The 21,234-nt window shown below is 38.6% G+C and overlaps 1 protein-coding gene across 2 annotated transcripts in view; it reads right to left on the minus strand.

Moving 5' to 3' along the window:
- Positions 1 to 21,234, minus strand: part of LOC143859345 (two-component response regulator EHD1-like) — a 77,632-nt gene that overhangs the window by 41,945 nt on the left and 14,453 nt on the right. For both annotated transcript variants that reach the window (XM_077370066.1, XM_077370067.1), the window contains exons 2-3: positions 18,154 to 18,259; positions 17,146 to 17,298 (exon numbers count right to left, since the gene is read on the minus strand). In XM_077370066.1, the coding sequence (XP_077226181.1) occupies positions 17,146 to 17,298; positions 18,154 to 18,259 (259 nt within the window). The remainder of the gene's footprint in view (positions 1 to 17,145; positions 17,299 to 18,153; positions 18,260 to 21,234) is intronic.

Genomic DNA, 21,234 nt, shown 5'->3' on the forward strand with positions numbered 1-21,234 from the left:
TGAGGTGCCAAGTAGTGGCCTGTTTATTTGTTGCTTGGTGAAAAGTAGTTTCGCCTTGGTATTGAATGTTTGGGCGAGAAGTAGTTTCCTCAAATATTTGAATACCCAAATGATTAGCAATGAAATGTCAAGTAGTGACTTGCTTAATCATCGCTTCGCAATGTACCGCTACCTAACGAGTTAGGAGTCAGGTATATCTGCGTGGATTTATATGGAACTGTTTGGCAGGAGCATATAAATCTTGGGTGATTCGCTACCTTGAAAGAGAGGAGTCAGAGTTACCCGGATAACTAAATAGATGGATTTTCAGCAATGGTCTGTATAGCTATCGTCTGGTGAAAAGTAGTTTCACTGTGTTTTTAGATTGGGTGAGAAGTAGTTTCCCCTTTCGATTGGAAGTTTGGGTGAAAAGTAGTTTCCCCTTTGATTTGAAAAATTGGGCGAGAAGTAGTTTCCCCTTTAATTTAAAGTTTGGGCGAAAAGTAGTTTCCCCGTTGATTGGAAGTTTGGGTGAAAAGTAGTTTCCCCTTTGATTTGAAAAGTTGGGCGAGAAGTAGTTTCCCCTTTTAATTGAAAGTTTTGGGTGAAAAGTAGTTTCCCCTTTGATTTGAAAAGTTGGGCGAGAAGTAGTTTCCCCTTTTAATTGAAAGTTTTGGGTGAAAAGTAGTTTCCCCGTTGTTTGAAAGATTGGGCGAAAAGTAGTTTCCCCGTTCATTTTAAGATTGGGCGAAAAGTAGTTTCCCCGTTCATTTTAAGATTGGGCGAGAAGTAGTTTCCCCTTTGAATTGGAAGATTGGGTGAAAAGTAGTTTCCCCGTTGATTTTAAGATTGGGTGAAAAGTAATTTCCCCGTTGATTTTAAGATTGGGCGAGAAGTAGTTTCCCCATTGTTTGGAAGATTGGGCGAAAAGTAGTTTCCCCTTTGATTTGAAAGATTGGGCGAAAAGTAGTTTCCCCGTTGATTTGGAAGATTGGGCAAAAAGTAGTTTCCCCGTTGTTTGAAAGATTGAGCGAGAAGTAGTTTCCCCTTTGATTTGGAAGAGTGGGCGAAAAGTAGTTTCCCCATTGATTTGGAAGATTGGGCGAAAAGTAGTTTCCCCATGATTTGAAAGTTTGGGCGAAAAGTAGTTTCCCCTTTGATTTGAAAGATCGAGCGAAAAGTAGTTTTCCCTTTGATTTGGAAGATTGGGTGAAAAGTAGTTTCCCCGTTGTTTGGAAGATTGGGCGAAAAGTAGTTTCCCCTTTGATTTGGAAGATTGGGCGAAAAGTAGTTTCCCCATGATTTTGAAGATTATGCGAAAAGTAGTTTCCCCTTGGATTGGAGGAAGTTTTTAGAGAAAAGTAGTTTCTCAATGATTTGAAGATTTTTGGAGGAGAAAAGTAGTTTCTCAAAAATAGAGTTTTCAAGAGAAAAGTAGTTTCTCAATTATTTAAAGATTTTTGGAAGAGAAAAGTAGTTTCTCAAAGGCAGAGTTTTTGGAGAGAAAAGTAGTTTCTCAGGTATAGATTCAAGAGAGGCCATCTTATTGAGATGTAATGATTGCAGAGTTAAGGGTCAGAGAGAGACTATCTCCCTATTGCTTGCAGTTTTAGTCTTTTGAAAAGTCTTTTTGCCAGTTTACCTTTGTGTTTCAAAATCAAAACCCAAAAAAAAAAAAATTGTTTGCTTTCGGGTCAGCCAAAATGTGTTGTCTGTTCAGCTTTGGCATTCGCGCGTTACACACGCTCTGCCAAAGAGGGGCATCTGTAGACACCCCATTTTGACCGAACCCTTTCCCCCATAGATGAATAAATTTTCGAAATCAAAGTCCAAGATCTTTTGAAGATTTGAGCCTTAAATTGCGAAAAAACTCGAATGTGCCCATTTGCAGACCCTAGTTGGAGCCTTTGTGGAGCCTGAACGATCCAAAACCCCATCAATCTCCGTTGACCGCACTCGCTTTTAGTGCCTAAAAGGTTGCCCATAGCTTTTCCCACTTCCAAGCATTTCAGGTAGAACAGGCGGAAAATGGGAGAAGAGACGAGTCGAGTCAGTGCTATTATCAAGGCGTAGTAGTGCCAATATCATTTCTTTTAGCAAAGGTGAAGGGAGCCAATTTCTATCCAGCCCCCCCTTTAATAGTGTAAGAAGAGTAGCTATGAATACATTGGAGGGGCTGTCTGTTGAGAAGGGGGGTAGTATATATCATGTTTTTTTTTTTTTTTTTTTTAGAAGCTTTGAAGGAGGGTAAACTATCCAAGAAGGGGTGCAAATAACGAAGCATGGAGGAGATGAGTTTGTAAAAGGGGGGTGCATCAATTGTATAGGGGGTTGTCCTAAGGGGAAAAGAAGGCCCGAATTTATCATCTCCCTATATAATCCAGCGAATTAGGGCTAGAAAGGGGTCTTCATTTTTTTCTTCTCCCCAAGAGAGAGACCTCGTTTTCACAGCCGCATAAGAGAGGAGGGAGGATTTTTTGGGTTTTTCTATCTCAGAAAGCAGAAACAGAGAGAGGAGAGAGAGTTACCGGCCGGCCTTCTTCTCCGGCCTCGTCTCCGGCAAGCCGTGCCACCTCCGACCACCAACCCAACCATCACCTCTATTTCATCCCTTTCAAACCCTTCTCTTCTCCTCCTTCTCAGCCACTGACCCAAACCCACTCCTTCCATCTCTTCCACCTTACCAGCCACATCCGACCAACCCCCAATCGGGATCCGGGAAACCCACCGGAATCCAACCGGACACCATTAAATCTGGCCATCTCCATCAACCCCCTCTCTCAGCCATCTCTTATCTTCACCCTAAACCCATTTTCCAAACCCCAACCCATTCCCATCTGATTCAACCACCATCTCAGCCGCACCACCTCCTCTGTTCTCCTCCACCAAGCCATCACCAAACCCTCGAAATCCGTCCACCTCCAACCACCATTCTCCTCCAATTTCCGCCACCCATTTTGAAACCCATTCACCACCACCTTCTTCCATCTTCCACCTCCGACCGGAATCCAATCACCATTGCAGCCGCCATCTCCGCCTCAAACCCACTTCACTTTTCTTTCCTCTACAATCAGATCTGAGCATCCATACCCATCTTCCATTTTTTCCGATCACCGTTTCTCAGATTTGAATAACCCATAAAACCCACCTTCTACCTCCACCTCCACCGCAAGCCACCATCATCCCCTTTATTACTCAGCCATTTTCTCAAAGGGGTTTGCTAATTTTCAGAGGGAAAATCCAAGAAGGAAGAAAGAAATCAACAGAGAGAGAGAGAGAGAGAGAAGTTTTGAGAGAAGAAGAAAAGAGAGAATCTCAGCCACCATCAGCCGGCTCCACCATCTTCTCCGGCCAGATTACCGGATTCCGGCCAGATTACGGCTGCTTATTCTTCTCAAAGTTGATGTGTTCTAGAGCAAGATTCTTTTTCTTCTTCTTTCATCTTCTTTGAGAAGTTTAAGCTCTGATCGGGCATTTTTCCTCTGCAAAAATTTTTATTCATCAATCAGTTGTTGAGAGATTCATTACAGGTAAGTCATCCTACTCAGTTGTACCCCTGGGCTTATGAATGTTAATAGGAATATTTGAATGATTAGTTTATATTTGAAAATCTCAGAGATGATTTTGAGGGCTGAGACCAATTCCATTTCATTTTTCTTTGGTTGATGATTCTTGGCATAAAGCAGGTAGAACAGGCGGAAAATGGGAGAAGAGACGAGTCGAGTCAATGCTATTATCAAGGCGTAGTAGTGCCAATATCATTTCTTTTAGCAAAGGTGAAGGGAGCCAATTTCTATCCAGCCCCCCCCCCCCTTTAATAGTGTAAGAAGAGTAGCTATGAATACATTGGAGGGGCTGTCTGTTGAGAATGGGGGTAGTATATATCATGTTTTTTTTTTTTAGAAGCTTTGAAGGAGGGTAAACTATCCAAGAAGGGGTGCAAATAACGAAGCATGGAGGAGATGAGTTTGTAAAGGGGGGGTGCATCAATTGTATAGGGGGTTGTCCTAAGGGGAAAAGAAGGCCCGAATTTATCATCTCCCTATATAATCCAGCGAATTAGGGCTAGAAAGGGGGTCTTCATTTTTTTCTTCTCCCCAAGAGAGAGACCTCGTTTTCACAGCCGCATAAGAGAGGAGGGAGGATTTTTTGGGTTTTTCTATCTGAGAAAGCAGAAACAGAGAGAGAGGAGAGAGAGTTTGCGGCCGGCCTTCTTCTCTGGCCTCGTCTCCGGCAAGCCGTGCCACCTCCGACCACCAACCCAACCATCACCTCTATTTCCACCCTTTCAAACCCTTCTCTTCTCCTCCTTGTCCGCCACTGACCCAAACCCACTCCTTCCATCTCCTCCACCTTACCAGCCACATCCGACCAACCCCCAATCGGGATCCGGGAAACCCACCGGAATCCAACCGGACACCATTAAATCCGGCCATCTCCATCAACCCCCTCTCTCAGCCATCTCTTATCTTCACCCTAAACCCATTTTCCAAACCCCAACCCATTCCCATATGATTCAACCACCATCTCAGCTGCACCACCTCCTCTGTTCTCCTCCACCAAGCCATCACCAAACCCTCGAAATCCGTCCACCTCCAACCACCATTCTCCTCCAATTTCCGCCACCCATTTTGAAACCCATTCACCACCACCTTCTTCCATCTTCCACCTCCGACCGGAATCCAATCACCATTGCAGCCGCCATCTCCGCCTCAAACCCACTTCACTTTTCTTTCCTCTACAATCAGATCTGAGCATCCATACCCATCTTCCATTTTTTCCGATCACCGTTTCTCAGATCTGAATAACCCATAAAACCCACCTTCTACCTCCACCTCCACCGCAAGCCACCATCATCCCATTTATTACTCAGCCATTTTCAGAAAGGGGTTTGCTGATTTTCAGAGGGAAAATCCAAGAAGGAAGAAAGAAATCAACAGAGAGAGAGAGAGAGAAGTTTTGAGAGAAGAAGAAAAGAGAGAATCTCAGCCACCATCAGCCGGCTCCACCATCTTCTCCGGCCAGATTACGGCTGCTTATTCTTCTCAAAGTTGATGTGTTCTAGAGCAAGATTCTTTTTCTTCTTCTTTCATCTTCTTTGAGAAGTTTAAGCTCTGATCGGGCATTTTTCCTCTGCAAATATTTTTATTCATCAATCAGTTGTTGAGAGATTCATTACAGGTAAGTCATCTTACTCAGTTGTACCCCTGGGCTTATGAATGTTAATAGGAATATTTGAATGATTAGTTTATATTTGAAAATCTCAGAGATGATTTTGAGGGCTGAGACCAATTCCATTTCATTTTTCTTTGGTTGATGATTCTTGGCATAAAGCAGATAGTTTGTCTTTCATTCTTTATCAGTATTATATGGTCATCAGATTTTTGAATTTGATAGCAATTGATCCTCCGAGCCCATCGCCCTTGTCAATTTATTGTGCTTATTGGATGTATTGGAGATTCGGGTCTGTGGGGTCTTAAACCTAAGCTCGTTTTAGCATGACTCATAGCCCCCTGTATTGTACTAAATCACATTGGACCTTTTAATTCTTTCAATGGTTGTGTTCAATCTCGATCGTTAGATTGTCTCAGATGAATGTTGATTGTTGGGAATTTTACCTTTGAGCATATACCCATTTGTAAATCATTGCGAATCTTAATTATTCATGGCACGTCATTTTGAGTATCCATTTACCCTTGCCCATGGATCGTTCATTTACTCTCTTCACATGTTCATCGGGATCCTCTTTGCAGTTTTGGAGTCCCATCAATCTTGAGAACGCTTTGTCATGTTAGGCGATGACGGAATGTTTCTTGAGCCAACCCCTTGCCCTTCTTATCATTTTTCGTATCTCATCATTTTCTGCAGGGCTTAGAGGTTTCCCCTTTTTCGAGGTCATTTCTTCTTATAGGTTTAGGAGTTCCCTTCACTTTCGAGATCATTTCTTGCGCGTTCCTCGGGATCCTTTTTGAGTTTCGGGATTCTCTCGATTTTGGGAACACTTTGTCGGGTCGGGCGATGAAGGCGCTAGCCCAAGCTCATCCTTAGGGGACTTGCTCAGTCCGAGTAGAGCTCCCCTCCTTTGTATATAGGAGACTTGCCCAGTCTCATCAGAACCCTTGTTTACGTCATTTGTGTCTCGGAGACAAGTCTTGTCTCATATAGAGAGTTTTCCCTTTAGGAGGCTTACCTAGCCTCATGTTAGAGTGGCCTCCTCTTTTAGAGCGAGTCCGCCTTTAGAGTTGTTTTCATTCATCCTCGTTTGAGACTAACTCAGTCTTATTAGAGCCTTCAGTGCTAGGGATCTTAGATCGTTTTCATTTTTTCTTGGGGCACCAGTTACTTGTTGTGGTTCGTCTCTTTGAGGCGTTAGTTGCTTGTTCGGGGTTTCCCCTTTTGGATTTAGGGCTTTGCCCTAGTTTGTGGTTGTTCTTGCGTGTTCCCTTTAAGATTGAAAGCATTTAAAGGTCCAGAGCATTGGAAAAGCTTTAAAATCCAAAAATATTATAAATTTGAAATTCAAAAACATTTGAAAACTTAAAAAAATATATCAAAAACATTGGAAAAATATTAAAACCGTTAAATCATTTGAAGTGTTAGGTTTTAGTTAGGAGAGTTCGTTTCGAACTACGTTGGCTTGATCCTCTTCCACGAGGTACGTAGTGCAGCTTGAGATTCTTATCTCAAGTCCAGCCAAACTTTTGTAAATAAACTTTGAAAATCTTTTAAAAACCTTTGAAAACCTTGTTTTCCAAAGATCTTCCTCTAGAGTTAGGAGTTTTGTCCTAGATAGAGAGATTTAGAGTTAGGAGTTTGTCTTTTATTTGTTGTGTGCTTGTGTGTGTTTGTGTTAGAGTCAGGAGTTTGTCCTAGCTAGGAGCGCCTCCGTCCGGTCAGTTGGCGATTCACATCGCCGACTGATGACTAGATCTAGGATGCGCTAGTGATCCCATTGTTTTTCTTAGGACGCACAACCTAGTTACACATAGGTTGTAGGAACCACCTGCATTAGCTTAGGGCTAACCCGCATTTAGCTAGGGCATATAGGGTGTCCTAAAATCCACAATCCACTGGAATTTAAATAATCGTACAAGAAGTTTTAATAACTAGTCCGGTCTTTTAGATCGAGTCTAAGATAGAGGTCTAGGTGTCTTGGGCATCCTAGTTTAGAATAGGTGCGAAGAACTACGTTGCCTTGATTCTCGTGGAGGCGGGGATACGTAGGCTTCTTTGGATGAATATCAGACCATCCGAGGACTCGGGCTAAATCGTTTAGAGTCTTAGGATTTGTTGTGTTGTTATATTGTATATTTTGTTGTGTTTTCTTACTTTCTTGTGCAAACCTTATACCTGTAGTTGTAGCATACATGTGTTCGTCCACCAGAACTTAAATACCAGTTAGGTATGTCACTCATAACCTAGCAATCATTAGGCGACACATCTTTTATTTTATTTTGTGTGCTTATTATTTGTATTCTCAGGAAATGCATGCTTAGGTAGACGACTCCTGATGATTGTTCCCATTTCACATGATTTTCGCCTAAAACTCTTCAAGGTTAATAATAAATGGCATAAGAGACCAAGTGTTCGCACTCGGGCGAATTGGGGGCGCTCTTCGGACCTTCTCCATTCGTCATCAGGCACGGACCTTTCGTATCTCTGGTTATCCATTGCAAACAGAGCATTTGTTTTGGTTCCATGGCGTGTCCATGGATGGCGAAGCTGAGTTATTTTCAGATATATCTCGGTTTCGAGCCCTGGCTCCGGATCAGGATGTATCTCTTTCTTCTTATATCGCCACTCATGCTATGCTGTGAGGGTGGCATCCGTTTCGAGAGTTCCCTGGTAGAGCTCTCCTTCACGTTGTGGAGATCTAGAGGATTGCAGGAGGGATCTCGCGTCCCTCGGCACCGTCCTCGGATCGGGGTCCACACTTAGTTACATTTGTCACTTTTGGTTGCAACATAAAGTTGATGATTCTGTTCATATGTTTTTACATATATTATGTCTTATATAAAGTGTATATACATCTAGGTTTAATAAGACGGACTGTCCACGAGGACAGATAAAGTTGGACCTGAATAAGCATTTGAGGGCTTATTCAATAAAGTTTTAAACCAAACATAAAGTGTACATTAGTATGAATCAGTGTATGTGATACATAGAAGGTAACATTTCCGGTTGGAGGTGTATGCCACTATGATTCGTACATGTGAGACATGCTATAAGGGTATACAGTAAAGTCAGAGTAAAAGATATTTGGTATTAATGTTTTTCCAAAACAATGGCCATAAAGTTTTAAAATTAATATCTTAAGACTCTAAGTTACTTTATGGATATACCAATGTGGACCAAGTGGGAGAATGTTGGCATTTTATTGTGTGGTCCACATTGGTGGAACCCACTTTAAAGAAAACGTTGGTTTTCCTATTCACTTTGTGTTGTATTCACAAAGGGAGTCTTACGGATAAATCCCAGGTGTTTTGAAACTCTAAAACACATGAGTGTTAGAGGTGTGGAAGGAAACAAACTCTTGTGATCTGAAATTTATAAATATGGGTTGCGTTTGATGGGAACAACACTCATACGTTATAGCTAAAGTTCCATCATAAAGAGGGTCCCTAATCTGAGGGGAAAACTTGTGCTATTATTCCATCAATCGAGCCCTAAGGTCTTATCAAGATTAGAATATCTCTTTTCTCTTGATTGTGAGCAGTAGTTCGTGTTCATTGATCGCAAAGCTTGAGAGGATTCTTGATCTTGTTTCTAATTGCCATGGCGGGAGGTAAGTTCCGTATTAATTTTGAATTACATAAAGTTTTACAAGACTTTGATAAATATTTCATTTATTAGATGTGGTTGGATTTATGAGAATTTATATTTAAATGTCATTGAGCATGGATCTGATTATTTCCGCTAGCTTTGCATGCTTGTAGAGTTTACTTTGTAGCAGAGGCAAAGCCAGGAATATGCTTTTGGGGGGGGGGGACCATTTTGGGGTCCACCATTTTGCACTTCATGTTTTGATAGGTGGGGCCCACCTTCTCCCCCCTAACCCATGCTTAAGGTGAAGCCAACAATTTACCCCTCATATTTCGATGTGGTGGGTCCCACTCTCATTCTCTACACCGTTTAAATCATCGCTATAGGATGATCCTAACCATCTGATTGAACTGGTGATTCCCTTACAGAACGGAGGGTTAGGATCATCCTATGGAGATGATTTACGTGATACATCCTATTTATGTTGTGGCTGAACAAATGAACAGTTTGGATCATCCAATGAAGTGGGCCCGCAGTACTTTTTGAAAAATACTTGCATGAAACATATAAAATCTCATAATTACCTATCTACCTAAGGTGACATTATCTCAGCCGCTATTTAGATTTTTAATGAGAGAGAGAGAGAGAGTGATGGCTCGTTGGGAGGGACTTACTCAAAATTCCTATAATATGGGAACTTTACACGATAATGCTAATATTATGGAGGAACTTAGAAAATTTTGGAATTTTAAGGGTGGAAATTGCCCCCCTTGACCCCCTAGATCCGCCCATGCTTTGCAAGTATGTGACTATAGACACCCCATTTTGACCGTGCCTTAAACTTCTATGTTTATGCAAATATCTATCAAATCAGTGAGGTAGGACGCCAAATTGCACCCTAAGCTAGGTTAGGGTCTCACCAAGGTCCCTGCTAAATTTCGTCAAAATCCGAGAATGTTTGCCTAGCGAACAAGCCGAGAGAGAGCCGTAGTGTAAATCGAAAAGGGGGGCGAATTATCCTGAATAGGGCCGAGCTTGGGCCGTATGAGACACAATCCATCCGCGCGCCCATCACTTTTTTGCACAGAATCGCGCGCCTATCTATACTAGTTGTGCCGATATCATTCCCCCAATCTTCCTATAAATGTCACTTTAAGCCCTCATTTTTCATTAATCCGGGTTTTCCTTTCCTAATCAGAGAACGAGAGAAATCCCAAAAAACCGAAACCCTTTTCTCACCTTCTCCGATCATCTTCTCCAATAGCCTTACCGGAGCTCTGGCCGGCCAACATTTCAGCTAATTTTTTCTTCTCTTTCATGGCAATATCATTTCTTTCTTTGAAATATCATCAGATCTGAGCTTCCCCTCTTTGGAAACCCTAAGGATTTTCATTCCTCTTGAAAAATATCCTATGGATCTTAACGTAGAACTCAAGGATTTTGTGAAAGCAAGGGCATCTTGCCGCAGTGAAATCGATCTCCGTTCATATCAATCAAGTGCTTATCATCTTTAATATCTTGTGTAAGAGAATTTCATCAGGTATGGATCTTAAACTAGAATAATTTATGATTTGTGGTTGTTTGGCTTGATTTCTTTTTATAAATTCTCTAAAATAGTTCCAGTTATAGGTTGATTGTAAATTAGCAGCTGAAAGTTGAATGAATGATGTGATTTTTTTTTTTAAAGAAAAAAGGGGCTGTCATGTTCAGATTTATGCGAAATCATGTTGATGTTCTGTGAGGGAATGAACGGTTTATGACTTGTTAAAATGTTCAAGAATATCTCTCCTGATCTGTTGAAATGTATATGGATTTTTTTTTAGATAAGAATGCTCGAATTAGGTTTTCATATGATTGTCTCTTGAAATTATTTTCTCAATTGATTTGTGGAGACACGAGTTGATGAAATTGCATTCTCTATTTGTAGATTGTTAACATTCCCTGAGATTGTATGATTTTTTTTATTATATGTATAAATCATTGAACAAATTTAGAAATCTTGTACTAAAGTTAGAGAATTTGTGTATCTTTGGAATGACTTGTCTGAATATTAAAGGTATTTTTGTCAATTAATTTTCCATTAGTAAAAAGCTATTTTGAAATAATATGTGATATTCATATGTTTTTATTTTCGGATTTGTGTATGAAAAATCTCTTGTGAGCTGGTCAAAGCATTTCAACAGATATGAAAATTTGTCAAAAAGTATAGTTATTTTCTGGTCCCATATCTATTATACTAGACTAGAAAATTTGCATAATGGTAATATTTTGGGTTAGATCACCTCGGTTTTTATGATTCATCATATTGTTGAGTATACATAAGATTATCTCTTAATAGCAGGTTTCAAAAGGTACTAAAGTTAATAGAGGGATAGAATTATGATTTGTGTATAGTTGCCTAATAGAGTAGAGATTGTATGTATATAGCTAAGCAGAGGATATGGAGTTATATCTTGAAGGAATCATATTCATGTATCGAGACAAACTGTATGTAGAAGGATGTATCTTCAGTTCAAATCTTTAAAAAAAATTCATGTATCTTCAGTTTCATATGGAAATGTTTATTTTCTGTAAATAGATTTTTTTTATCACAAGTGGATGGAAGGATTTCTTTTTGTTGTTACTAGGAGTAATCCAGGCACTTTAGTTTACATTAAAATTTATTCGATGAGAGTGCTAAGATAAATATTAATACTTTGAGAGGACCTGTAGCTCTATTCCATTTTTTTATGTTAAGAGTTTCAAGTTTGGATCACTCATTTAATGATCATTTCTTTCTTGTAGTAAATTTATTTAAAGAAAGCTTTATAGTAGTATTAGTAGTTCTTTGAATATTAAAGATAAAGCAAATTATTAGTGGAACATGGCTGTTGATTTATAGTGGTTTTTACTTCTTGTATTGTTTGTGATTCTGGAACAGGTTTTATGTTTAGCATACTAATTGCTGTATATCTTGTTTGTTTTTTGTTTTTTTTGTTTTTTTTTAAATCATGTTTAATCGTATTTTTTTCAGATTTAATTTAGTGTTAAAAGGATCAAAAGGGTAGTAAACTGATTGAATAGTTAGGGAATCCAAATCCGATTTGCTCATTCTGACCAAATAAATTCTCTTATTTTTTGCCTGAAAATTTACGAGTCATGTTAACTTTTCATAATCATTTTGATAGAAGAAGCTTTGAGTTCATACTTCTGTCAAAACAGTATGGCTCTTGTATGTATTTCTTCCCTTCACTTCTTTGACCTCAATGCTACTTGATTCCGAGACAGTAGATCTATATATCATTATCAACAGTTTTGTAATTTATGAACTTGTGATTACTGGAGGTTTACTGCTTGTGTCTTGTATTTGCCTTTTGATCTAGGAAGATTATACTAAGCTACAGGTTATTGGTCATAATTGTTATGCTTAATATTACAAATTATGTAGATATTGTGGTTTTCACTTATTGGATTAAGTCAGAATATGCATTCCAGGTATTAGGATAATATCAACAGATTTTCTCTTCTTAGTCATTCTGGTATGATTTATTGTTGCTTATCATGGTAGTATTACAAATCTTATATATATTGGATGCAATATGTTTTTAGACAATACAAATCTGGACTGTTAGGTAATTTGGATTGGCATAAAATTATGGTTGAATAGTAGAAAAAAGTAATTGAGCATGATTTCATTGCATATATAAGACCCGGTATTATAATGTTTTATTTATTATTATTTTATTTATTTATTTTTTATTTTTTTAAAAAGAAAAGAAAAGGAGATCTTATTGCTAAACTTTGTTTTTAGAGAGAGAGAACAATTTTTCGTCTTCATGTTGGGCTTATCTTTTGTGGCCAAGGAAACTTGTCATTTAACAAAGGGGAATATGTTGATTTACAAATTACATAAGAATTGTTCTATTCTGTTGTCAAAATAATAGAAGCTTATAGGTTTGCTTATCTAATGATATAGGCCCATCTTGCTTTTATGTCATGAGATATTTTTATGCTTTGAATAAATTCCAGAGAAGAATGTTCAGTCAAATACATATGTAATATGTAGTCAATGAACTGATGTATGTTCTGTTTGCCTAAATAAGTCGTGTTGGATGATATTGGATGCGCAATCATATACTGAATATTGCATGAATGCATTATCCTCATTAACTCTAATAATTTAATAACTGCTTCAGTTGTTTCATGAATAGTTTAAATTTAGCTTGTAAATGGAATTGAATAACTTTTTTTATGTTCTACATATTGGATAAGTGCTCTTCTTTAGTCATTCAATGGATGAGTTATATTAGGCAGGTGGCATTATTGAGTAATCATATCAGTTTTGTACTTTATAGTCACTCTGTATGCATTTTAGGAATTTAATTCGAATTTTATGATTGAGGCAAAATGGTCTCATAAGTGTTGTGGCTTGCCGTTTGTCTTGTTGTCCTATTTAGTTTTATTGCAGGGCGATGAAGGCGCTAGCCCAAGCCCATCATTAGGGGACTTGCTCAGTCCAAGTAGCACTCCCCTCTTTTATTTAAAAGACTTGCCAAATCTTCTAGACATGTACCTTGAAACCACTAGTTCTTCATTGCAAGGGAGATGAAAGAGTTATCTAGAGCCCACCCTTTTAAAGAGATAAGCTATGTCTCAACAGAAAAATCAAACCCTTTTTAGAAGACAAGCTATGTCTTGTGTAGAAATGTCACACCCTTTAGAGAGACATGCTTTGTCTCATAGAAAGTCATACCCTTTAGAAAGACATGTTTGGTCTCACTAGATGGTCATCCTCATTTAGGGAGACTCGCCCAGTCTCATTCTTTTCTTTTAGGAGACTCGCCCAGTCTCATTATATTGTCGATTCTTCTCTTTTAAGAGACAGGCTATGTCTCATTGATCCTAATGGCCATCTTCATTTGAGAGACAGGCTTTATTTCATCTGCACACTCTTTCAGAGAAGAAAAATGCAAGAATTCATTTCTGATTTAGTTCTTTTCACTCTTCTTAAGGTCTAACCCAGTCTTCTTAGGTTTTCACACCTTCTTGGGATTCCTTCCATTCTATCATTCATTTGAGCCACCGATTTGCTTGTTTAGGACAACCCTTAGGCTAAAAGGGTTCTGTCTTTTCATCTGACACTTCTCCAGGCTATGGATCACAGGAGTGTTCTTCTCCTTCTGATTGTCTTTCTGTTTCCCCTTTGGCTAGAAGGAAGAATATTTTAAAATTCCAAAAATATTGAAATTCTTCAAAAAATCAAAACATCTGAAAAGTCGAGTCTTAGGAGCGTATTAGGAAGTTATGTTTCTGAACTACGTTGGCTTGATCCCTTTCCACCAGGTACGTAGGCAGATTGAGATTCTTATCCCAAGTTCAGCCAAACCTTCAAAAATAAACATTTCAAACCTTCCAAAAATACAAAAAATCTTCAAAATCTTTTCAAAAAGATATTCCCTTAGAGTTAGGAGTCTGTCCTAGATATCTGGGGTGTCTTAGAGTCAGGAGTCTGTCCTGATTGTGTTGATATGCTGTGTCTTGTCGTGTGAGTGTCCCTAGAGTTAGGAGGCCCCGAGTCGTAGTCGATTAGACACTTAGTCGAGCCGATGGCTAGACTAGGAAACACTTAGTTAGCCCATGATTTTCCTTAGGACACACAGCCTAGTTACACATAGGATATAGGAACCACCTGCATTAGCTTAAGGCTAACCAACTTGCATTACTTGGGACATATAGGGAGTCCTAAAAAGTTACAATTCACTTGAACTTAAGCACTCGTACAAAAAGCTTTAAAAACTAGTCGGGTCTAGTTGATCGAGTCTAGGATAGCGGTCTTAGATGGTTAGGCATCGTAGTTTAGAATAGGTCACCGAACTACGTCGACTCTGATTCTTCGCGAGGCCGGGATACGTAGAGCAGCCGGGACGGATGGTCATCTTGGTCCGAGTCAAGTATCACATTAGAGTTTAGGGTTTATCGTGTCGAGCCGTGTGTGGAGTCAAGTTGTATTGTGTTGTGTATTTTGTTGTGTTTTCTTACTTTCATGTACAGACCTTATACCTTTAGCTATAGCATGCATGTGTTTGCCTATCAGAACTTAGACACCAATTAGGCATGACACTCATAACCTAGCTATTCTTAGGTGACATTTCTTTTGTGTATGCTAATTATTCATCTCCGAGACATGCATGATTAGATAGACGTCTTCTCGGAGATATTTGTTCCTATTTTACATTATTTTTGCCCAAAACTCTTCAAAATCAATAAATAAATGACATAAGAGACCAGGTGCTTGCACTTGGGCGGATGAGGTGCTCTTCGGACCTTCCAAATTCGTAAACAGGCACGAACCTTTTATATATCTCTGGTTATCCATTGCAACACAGCATAGTATGGGATTCAGGGCCTACTTTCTTAAATAACGACTCTTCTTTGTTTAAGATACGTCTCGAATCCGGGCTAGTCCCCGAATCGAGAGGTATCTCATTTTACATCGTCACTCATGTTGTGAGGGGCACTCTTTCGAGAGTTCTTTGGTAAAGCTCTCCTTCACATGGATGATCTAGAGACTTTCTGGGGATTCATCCCCCGCCTCTCTCGAATCGAGGTCCACAGTGATGCTGTTACGTGCCAGGCCATGGACATGGTTTGGGGTGTGACAATTTATCTCTACTACCTAATAAGGCTAGATAGCTTAATCTCACCCTGATTGTCTTAACTACCTAATCAAGCTAGATACCCTAATCTCACCCTTTAATGATTCAACGGTCAGATCTTACTATATTGATCTGACATATCTTAACAAGTTGAGCCCGAAACATAACAAAAGGCTAGTTGTAAAGGAGAGGTAGATGCGTTACTTGAATTACAGAATGGCAACCAATGGTTTTTTCCAAGTTGACACAAAGTACAAAAACAGGAATCACTAGATAAGGCATAAAACAAGGGGACCATGTTGAAGATATTATGCTGAAACGTTTATAAAGGAGGTTGCCCAAGACGTTGATTCGAAATGTCAGTAAGTGTAGTCTCCCCATCAAGTACGTACATTGAGGTCCAACAGAGAAGCATTATTCGTAGGTGAAGAAAAAATGTGATAAAAGTCCATTGGTGGTCATTTCTTGCGAGGATGGTCCCTGTCTGCCTGTCCTTAGCAAGACAGAAGTGTGGATGAAATTCAAAGTAAACATTATTCTCAGCACAATAATGACTAGCAAACAAGAGATTGTTATTCTAATGGAAGTAACATGAAGATCATTACTCAAGTGAATCATATATCATAAAGAAAAGACATCAAAATTAATGAGCATTAGGAAAACTGTGGCCATTACAGATGCGGATTAGGAGCACCTTGGCAATTACTGACGTAGATTTGAGAAGTTTCGTACTATAACAAAAGAAAAAAAGTATATCATAGGGTGGGATTGAAGAGCATGAAGGGGTGTGCATCGTTGAACTATCAGAGACCATGGGATGTAGGCAAGATGAGAGCAGCAGAAAAATTAATAGAAAAAAAAAAAAAAAAAACAGCGATGTGAAACAACCAATTGCTCCAAAAGCTTAAGCTGTTAGAGTTGTGTTATTTATACTTGAACACCCCTCCTCACGTATATATGGCCCCTCTTTTGGGTTTGTTGTACGTGCTCCTCTTTTGGGTTGTCCGTACTCGTGGATTTTAATATCAAAGAGCTGTTTGATTGCAGGTCATGTCACAAATATCTCCGATATTTTCAAAATATCACTTTGATAAAACGACAAAATCTTGAAATAACCCCGAGATTTTACGATATTTTTATTTTTTTCTTAAATTTAATATTTTTATATATTTTTTTAAATAATTTTATTTTTACCCTTTTTCCCCAATATTACAACCCGAAAAAATAAAAATAAAATTAATGTATCTCGAGATTTTCCCTTGCTGAGAAATTCCCAAGCACGAGAATGTGACATAGCCGTGAGGCAACAACTCTAATACCATGTGAAACAACCAATTACTCCAAAAGCTTAAGCTATTAGAGTTGGTGTCATTTACTCATTTATACTTGAACAAGTCAGACTACAATGCCCGTTCGTCTCAAACCATGTGTAGCATCGAATGAGGAGATGCTTTTTGCCATATTTCCAACACACCTTCAATTGTGTGAGTTGTGTTATTTATATAGAAAAAGTTGTTAAATAGCAGAGATATAGTAAAAAAAAATTCTAGATCCCTCTGGTGATCCATTATAAAAGGAAAGAGGATATACATAAAAACCCCACAAAGCTATATCACAGGAGATTAATGTTCATGATGGCAGTGTTATCCTTCAAAAAATTCTACAATTTTATTAGAGAATAGCCAGAAGATCCAGAAGAGTAGAACTTAAAAAAAAACCTACTGTTTTTGGTTGAATATGGAAAAAGTTCAAAGAGAATGTAACTTACATATCACTGGGATTCCAAGTTGACGACCAAGTATCTTCACTAGGAGAAGACCATCTTCATCTGGGAAGAACACATCACTGAGAACTATGTCAAATCTTTGTCTATCTTCCGTCACCATCATTATAGCCTCTGAAACTTGTCTACAACCAGTAACTGAAAAAACAAGTGTTATGATAGTAGGAATAATGACAATAATTAGTGTTTCAAACCCACTATCATGCATGCTCAAATTTAGTGTTTCAAACACACTCTTATGCTCAAATTAATTATTTACCATACAGACATGCCACAAAAAGAGTGATAGCCTAAACATTGATAACCAGAAGAAACTGTGAGTCTAATGAATTTAAATGTGCATATGATGAGTGCGCGTAAATAAATTAAAAAAAGTACAATTGGACATTTTTAGTCGTCTTCTAATTATTCTTTTTTAGTTGATCACTTGGGTTCTACAAGAAATGGATTTGCAAATTTCGAAGCAAGCGATGCAGCTCAATCCGAAGATAATTATTAATTATCAGACTATCTAACTTAGGTCCTATTATTTCAAAATTTTGAGAACCGAACGTGATTCCAAAACTGATTATGGCAAAACTGATTATGGGACTCAATTGAGTCCCATAATCAGTTTTGGACTCACGTTCGGTTCTCAAAATCCAAATTAAATCAAACAGGTAGTTAAGGCAGCGACTCGGTTTACTTTTTTGGAACTCGGGTTGAGCTCTAGTGAAAATCAGACCCGTTTTGGGTTGAATCCAATTCATTTTTGGGTTTTGATAACTAAGGGCACTCGTTAAGCATCATTTAATGGCCATAGGGAACATGATTTTACACATACTTTTACACTTTTACACTCGTTTTGAGATTTTTTTCATCAAAGTTTGTGTAAATTCATGATTCCTAGGGCCATTAAATGATGCTTAACGAATGCCCTAGCAAAACACTCCATTTTTTTAAGCTAAAGTCCAACCTGACCGAACATAAGTTGCACCCCTAATTCTAATTTACCTTGGTAGTTGCACTGGTGTAGGAGCTGGTAGATGTGGGACGAGTAAGCGTCATTTTGGACGACGAGAACCCTCAACCCATTTGGCCAGAGCTCACGATTTGTAGCCTGGGAACATCATCATTAGCATCTTCATCATCATCTTTGTAAAAAAAAATTAACCGTAATAAAAGTAACACAAAACCCTAGTCACACACTTTTTCTTAATAAGGAAAGAATATCATATTTCAGAGTATATAGATACATGATAATTAGTTTGACAATGATAAGAACATATACCATTTCATTTTGATGTATAGAAAATGAGGCAACGTAAATGCAAGGATAGTGGAGACTGGCTTTATAAAGAGAAGGGATGGTACTATTGCACGTGGGAATTCTGGCTATTAATGTTCCACGTGGCAGCTCTGTGGCCACAAAACATACCTGACTTGAGGCCACCATTCATCAACCACACTTTAGTATCTTTGTCTGAACATAGAGCAAGAACATGGATCTTGCTTTTTCTATTTCCTTTATGGGTTATGCCGGCGTAAATAATGGGTTACGCCGGCGTAAATAATGGAGACCAACAGAGAATGGAAAAGATTCCAAGCCAAAAGAGATGTATTCAATAGCGTTACTGTTCTAAGCCAAAAGAGAAGTGAGAAAAGATTAACTCTGCTCACTAAAGTATTCAATAACGTTAGCGTTCCAAAAAGTTTAAGTTTTCCAACACGTGTTAAGCATCCTTCCATCTCTAGTTATTTCTGACGGCCAAGATAGAAACGAACCAATGTTCTTTCGGTTCGAATACCCATTCAAACGAAACAAAAGAATCCTCGTGAAAATTGCCAATTTAATAGGCAGTAATAAAAAAGGAAGACTCTGTCAATGTAAAAAGGGTATCAGGGTCTTTTGACCACCCGATTTTGAAGATTAGCCGCTCTTGTTTAAAGATCCCGTAATCCGTAATTTCTCCAAACATCAGCCTGTATTCCGTACTTTTATCTATTTACAGAGAATATTTCCCATTTATAGCACACAACTTTGTTCTATTCTCACATGGTGGTTTACAGCGCACGCTCACTTTCTGTGTTGCTTTTCACGCAAAAATATACTCATTATTCCCGGCGTAGAGTAAGAAGGGCCAGGGGAGAGAGATTCCCCATGTGTCATTACTGTTTGTAGTGGGACCTACAGGCTTTACATTACAACACTTGCGTAGGTTCTCCTTAAATTTCAGATTTTCAAGATAGGTGGGCCCACACATTTTAGCAAATATGGCCCGACCAAACTTGAAGTGGCTATCTTTTTCTCGGAGATAAGAAAGAGATACGTTTTTCTATAAAAGGGGAATGATATTTTCCCACGCCTTTGACGGATAAAATCTCCCCGTTAAGTTTTGAAGGCAAAGAAAAAGGCTAAAGGGGGTGAATTTATCCTCAGCTTTTAACCATTCGCACAGAAACCGTTAGTGGGGGCCGGGGAGATATCATTTCCCTTCTATAAATTGGAAAGATTCTCATGCAATTTCAGTGAAAGTGAAATGTTTCAAAGTAAAATAAAGAAGGCATGCCTTACTTTAGAAAGATAAAATCTGGGCATTTCAAAATTTCCCACTGATCTGCTGAGATTACTGGAAAGTGACAAGAGATGGATGCTTTACTTTCGAAAGCCTCAATGAATTTGTTGTCTGCACAATCCTCTTTAATGTATTTCTCTGTTTAGGATTGGTGATCTCTTGTAGCTTGTATATTGTTGTTTTTCATTAGACCTTGGTGGCTTGTCGCGGCATGCTAAGTTAGGTCCTTGGTGGCCCGTTCTCTTTATTTCTCCTTTTCTTTTAATATATCTGGTGGGGGTCTTGCCTAACCGCAGCTTAATCATCAAAAAAAAAAAGAAGATAAAACCGTGTAATTAAAGTAGAAAACATGAACAATTACCAATGGGGGGCACAAAAATGATGAAATTGTTAAGCAACACGTTTTACTTTTCCACTTTTCCCTCCTCTCTTCTTCCCTCTTTTTTTTTTTACTTTTCCATTTTCAACTTTATTTTTTTTACCCTACCAGTCATCTTCCTCATAGTTCAGCTTCCATTGTCGCTGGAAAGTCCCGAAAACTTGAAACATCAGTTCATTCCCATCTATCTCTCTGTATCTAGCTTTTGTTTTTCATTTGTTTTAGGGTTTTACATTTCTCCTTCTCCCTTTCAATGGCGGATGAGGAAGATGAATAGTAGGGTAGAAAGAAAAAAAACGGTGAAAATGAACGAGTGAAAAAAATAGGAACTAAAAACGTTTTCATAAGGGACTTAATAAGCCCATTCGGAAATTGGTAACCCCATTTTTGGTACTAGATAACCCAATCCGAGAGACTTGAAAACCCCTTCCAAAACTCCAGTACCCTCGGCCAATTTTCAGGGACTTGATAAGCCCATTCGGAAATTAGTAACCCCATTTTTTTACTAGATAACCCAATCCCAGAGACTTGAAAACCCCATTTCAAAACTCCAGTACCATCGGCCAATTTTCAGGGACTTGATAAGCCCATTCGGAAATTGGTAACCCCATTTTTAATACTAGATAACCCCAATCCCAAAAAACTTGAATAGCCCCTTCCAAAACTCCAGTACCCTCGGCCAATTTTCATGAACTTGATAAGCCCATTCGGAAATTGGTAACCCCATTTTTGACAATAGATAACCCCAATCCCAAAGACTTGAAATCCCCCTTCCAAAACTCCAGTACCCTCAACCTTTTTTCAGGGACTTTATAAGCCCATTCGGAAATTGGCAACCCTACTTTTAAGAGTTGCTAACCCCCTTCCAAAGAGTTGATAAACCCCTTCTGCTACAAAACCCCCTGCCTATAGCAACTCTTCTAATGGCATAACAATTCTGCTCATGATAGAAATAACAAAAGAAATGGATGTTGTATTCATTAAATGTGCTTCATGTATTACATCCCAATTCATTAAAAAAAATTCAAGTATATCAAAAAATGTGTAGCCAGATATTCATGTATTATATCAAAATTTTCTTATACAACCAATTGTCTTCCAAAAAGTGAGTGAAGCCATTCATGCATTATCTCCAGAACA

The sequence above is a fragment of the Tasmannia lanceolata genome, unplaced genomic scaffold (genome assembly GCF_043159265.1).
Source record: "Tasmannia lanceolata isolate RefF3 unplaced genomic scaffold, GAP_Taslan_0.1 ptg000029l, whole genome shotgun sequence".
In the NCBI taxonomy this organism is placed as follows: domain Eukaryota; kingdom Viridiplantae; phylum Streptophyta; class Magnoliopsida; order Canellales; family Winteraceae; genus Tasmannia; species Tasmannia lanceolata.